Source organism: Lolium rigidum, chromosome 3, assembly GCF_022539505.1.
Source record: "Lolium rigidum isolate FL_2022 chromosome 3, APGP_CSIRO_Lrig_0.1, whole genome shotgun sequence".
NCBI lineage: Eukaryota > Viridiplantae > Streptophyta > Magnoliopsida > Poales > Poaceae > Lolium > Lolium rigidum.
This window is the reverse complement of record NC_061510.1, coordinates 386,408,172-386,413,043: the sequence shown is the minus strand read 5'-3', so window position 1 is coordinate 386,413,043 and position 4,872 is coordinate 386,408,172. Positions and strand designations below refer to the sequence as shown.

General features: G+C 46.7%; 1 protein-coding gene across 1 annotated transcript; it reads left to right on the top strand.

Moving 5' to 3' along the window:
- The first annotated feature begins 1,299 nt into the window (after window positions 1-1,299).
- LOC124697595 (taxane 13-alpha-hydroxylase-like) lies at window positions 1,300-3,211 on the top strand. The gene is made up of 3 exons (XM_047230161.1): window positions 1,300-2,233; window positions 2,505-2,692; window positions 2,831-3,211. The coding sequence occupies exons 1-3, from the start codon at window positions 1,300-1,302 to the stop codon at window positions 3,209-3,211; spliced, it is 1,503 nt and encodes a 500-aa protein (XP_047086117.1).
- The last annotated feature ends 1,661 nt before the right edge of the window (window positions 3,212-4,872 follow it).

Below are 4,872 nucleotides of genomic sequence, written 5' to 3'. Positions count from 1 at the left end.
GTGTCTAGCACAAAGATCACACAAAAACTTCTTCCACATTCATTCATGACGCAGGTGCAGCCGATGAAGTTCTTCATTCACTGCCTCTGGGTATGGTTGATCCTTCCTGTGGAGGCGTCCTTCCATCATCCGGCCAGATGGCTCGATCTGGTTCTCGGTGCCCTCCTCTTGGTCTCACCGGATGTCAAGCGCGGCATTCGTTCGTCATCCGCACTAACGGCTGCGAGCCTAGGAAGCGCACACCGGCGGTTGTGCATGCGCGTTGTGTCAGCCTCACCCGTTCTCCACGTCGTCCTCATGTCGTCGATGCATGAGAGCGGTCCATGCAACTAGACTGACTCTTCTTTGGCTGCGGTTGGAGTTCATGGTCGACGTACCTAGTATTTTCTTTGGCATGATTCGGTGGCCTAGTGTAATTGGATGCGACAGCTCGTCCGGTGGCAGTGGCGGTGACGAACGAGCTGCCAGCATTTTGCTAATTCAGCCCTTTAAACCAATATATGGAGGAATCATGTGAAATTGGAAAAATAAATCTGTTTCTTATTATAGGTGGATAAAAATATAACTCTGCTATCAGTATGCAATTAAAAATAAGGGAATTAACTTATATTATTAGTTTGGTTTTCATATTAACTTAATGTAAAATCATTTAAATTTAAGTCTATTAGATTATAAATATCTACGTCAAAGCACACATAGCCAATTGTAAAAATGAAAGTTGGATGCGACAAATCGAACAATTGGTCTCGATTGGTGAAAAGTACCTAACTAAAAAAACCTAGGACTCACTTGTTGTTTTAAGACATTGGGCAATATTTTCAATCCAACCATTCTAGTTGCTATGTATAAATTTAAATTTATATTGGTCAAACGTTATATTATTTTATTAGTATTGAATATTTCCATGTTATTATCATTACTTTTTCATATGAAGAATAGTTAATTAATACTCTCTCCGTCCGGTTTTAATTAACGCACATGTATGAGTATAGGCAAGAACCGGGCAGTTTTTTTTTGCGAAAAAAGAACCGGGCGGTTGTGGCTGGAAAAACAATACCCCAAATTTTCTCAAATTTCTTTTATGCAAACTCATAAAAGATGTAACGGTTGTTGGTACTTGGTACTTAATAACATTCCGCAGCAAAGTGTTGTTGCTTCCCTCGGGAAAAAAAAGGAAAAAAGCTCTCTGCCGATGCTCCTATATATATAAACGTTCTGAATGATTCTGACCTGCAATTCCAGCGTCAATGAAGGAGTAGCTAATATCATCTGAACACTAGCTCACTCCCGAATACGTACATGGATTATTTGCTCACGGTCGTAGCGCTGCTTGTCACGGCCTCGTCCATATACATCCACCTCCTAACCAGAGCAAAGAAACCATGTCCGGCCAAGTTGCCCCCGGGCTCCCTTGGTCTGCCGGTGATTGGACAGACCTTCGGCTTCGTCCGCGCCATCCACGCCAACAGCATTGACCGGTGGATTCGAGACCGGATGAATCGATACGGGCCGGTTTCCAAGGCATTGCTGTTCGGCACGCCGACAGTTCTTCTGGCGGGACCGGCGGCCAACAAGTTCATCTTCTTCAGCAGCTTGCTGCCGATGCTGCCCCGGTCAGTCCAGCGTGTTGTCGGGGAGAAGAACGTCGTCAGCCACTACGGCGACAATCAGGCGCGCATCCGTGGGGCGCTATTGCGGTTCCTCGAGCCAGACATGCTCAAGCTGTACGTTGGGACGATAGACGCCGGCGTGAGGCGGCACCTAGAGGAGAACTGGTCCGGCGGCCGCACGACCGTCACGGTGCTGCCACTAATGAAGCGGCTGACGTTCGACATCTTCTGTGTTCTACTCTTCGGCCTTGAGACAGGCGCCGTGCGGGACGCCCTCTCGGACGAATTGGTGCGCATGTTCCACGGCATGCTTGCAATCCCGGTGAACCTGCCGTTCACGGCGTTCGGCCGGAGCCTCAGGGCTGGGCGAAGGTGTCGACGGCTGCTCCACCGGATCACGCGAGAGAAGAAGGCTAAGCTGGGGGCCTCGCCGAACAACGACCTCATCAGCCAACTGCTCAGCATTACAGACGACCATGGCGAGCAGCTGTTGACCAATGAGGAGATCGTCGACAGCAGCGTGGGCACCTTGATTGCCGGCCATGACACGACGTCCACGCTCCTGACTTTCATGGTCCGGCAGCTCGCCAATGATCCGGCTACCCTCTCCGCTATGGTGCAAGGTAAGTGCCCAGATCGATGAATAAACCACACCATCCTGTAAACTTTTAGATGTACAGTGAAACTGAAAAGAACTGCCAATCTACCATGCATATTAGAACGTGTAAAAGTTGATCTGGTGCTTTTAGTTTCGTGCCTTTATGTATATCACCAAGTTTCATTATATTCATGTAAACTGCAGACAATAAAACGCAAAGAAACAGGTCAGAGTCATTTCTCATGCATGTTGTGAGTTTTCGGAAAACCTCATGTTGTCTATGTTTTGTGAAACAGAGCATGAAGAGATTGCAAAGAACAAGGCTGACGGGGAGGCTCTGGCATGGGAAGACCTGTCGAAGATGAAGTTCACATGGCGAGTCGCACAGGAGACGCTTCGCATCATCCCTCCAGTCTTCGGCAGCATCAGAGTAGCAATCGAGGACATTGAGTTCCACGGCTACTGCATCCCAAAAGGATGGCAGGTCCTTGCTAATTTATACTCATGTTCGGAGTTCACATCAATTTAGTATTTTTTTCTTGAAAGTAGCTAGGCAGCATCAATTTGCACTTTTGCAGCGATCGATCGACTAGGCTAATGCATGCTTTCATGACCTCTTCAGGTGCTTTGGGCAGCCAGCATGACGCAAATGGACCCGAGTATCTTCCACGAGCCGGCTAAGTTCGACCCATCCCGGTTCGAGAGCCAGTCATCGGCAAGGCCACCATGCTCCTTCGTTGCATGGGGTGGCAGGCGCAGAATATGCCCCGGGATAGAGTTTGCCAAAATCGAAACATTGGTGACGATGCACTACCTTGTGCGACAGTTCAGATGGAAGCTCTGTTACAAGGAGAACACCTTCGTTAGGACCCCCTTGCCAGTCCCCCTACATGGCCTGCCGATAGAACTAGAGCACAAGACTTCCCTTAGTCCCTTTGAATGCGACCACACCTTTGTGGCTTCGCAAAATAAGGAGCCCAAGGAGTCTACTGCTATGTGCTGACCTTTGTGGTGAGCATGTAATATGATGTTTGAATTTTATCATGGGTGGCTTTTGTTTTGATAAAGAATGCTTTATTATTTAGCTAGATATGTGGCCCTCGGAAATGCGAGAGCATGATCTTTACGGTATGGAAAGTGTTCCATAATAGATTTATATTTCCTACATAGGAGAAAATATAACTACGTAGCAAGCATATATTTGGGCTCAAATAGATATAACATGTGAAACGTTGCATGCCATATTGCACTCAGTAGAGTTAAAATGCATATTGTGGATCATTTATATTAGATGTAACTGTTTTTATGGCCCATTACACTACACGATGGACCAAGCATGAAGGCAAACAACTGCCAGGAAAAGTTGACTTAAAGAGGCAATTTGACTGCCGGTACAAGTTTACTGCCGGAATAGAATCACTGTGGCGGGTAAAGTGCCACTAAAGGTTTTGGATAGGGGCAATTAACTGTCAGCACATGTCATGGCGGGTCAACTGCCGGAACAGGTGCACTAGAGGGCACCTTAGCTGCCGGTACAGAATTTGGCGTGTGGGAGGGAAATATTGGCGCGGGGAGGGAAATATTGGCGCGTGGGAGGGAAAATGGGAAATATTGCACGCGGCGACCGAAACCGCTAAGTCAGAAACCCCAAATCCCTAGCTCTCGCACCCCGCACTCCCACCGACGCCGCCACCCACCTGCCGTCGTCGTCGCGCTCACACACTGCACCCCCACCATCGCTGCCGGACTCCCACCGCCGGAGACATAGAATATACTAGGCTCTATGGAAGACATAGATTATACTAAAAGTTCAAAATAAAGATTAAATTAATAATATACCTAAACTAAATTTGTAGTATCATGATACTACGATACGATTCTATGATACAATACTACTGACAAAAAAGATACTACCTTAATACTGACAACCTTTTCCTATGAGCATCTCCAAGAAACCTAGTCCAAGAAACTGATCTTATCTTCAGATCGACAAAGTCATCACAAACACCTCGCTATCTGTGGGGATGTCACCTCCCACAAAAAAAAAAATTCACCTTCTATAAGACACCATGTCAAATCTGGGTTTAATCCCTAGTGGGTTGGGGCTGCGAGTGCCATTGCCCTTCCAGTTTGTTGGGTTTAATCCCTTGTTTGGCAATCTTAAATATTTGTTTGATTTCGTGGACAGTCTGGGTGATATTGTTTTCCTCACGCCCATGTCTTTTGTGGACTTTTTAGGTTTGGATGCTACTGTCAGTTCCTCGCTTGTGACCATCGGACATGTGGTGTATTTGAGTGATGAGGTTAAATAGGCATGTGTGTATTGGCACCTAATTCTAAGAGATCTACAACTTACTCATCAGTTTAGAGCCGGCTTGCCCCTGTTTTGGCGAGGAGATAGCTAGCACCTTGATGAAAAAAGCTTCAAAGGGTATAATTAAGAAGCAAGGGAAGTCTCTTGAGAGCAAATGGAAGAAGAGTGCCACATCAAGGAAGGCATCCACAGCTGCGTGATGGATGGTTCTCGATTTTCCGAGTTGTCGTGTCTGATGTATTTGTTAATGTGTTTTTAGTGGGGTTTGCTTTGTGAGATGCATGTGTCCTGTTTGGGGTTGGTTGTGGCATGTAAGGGGAGTAGTTCACGTGTGCTCTTGTTGTACTGGT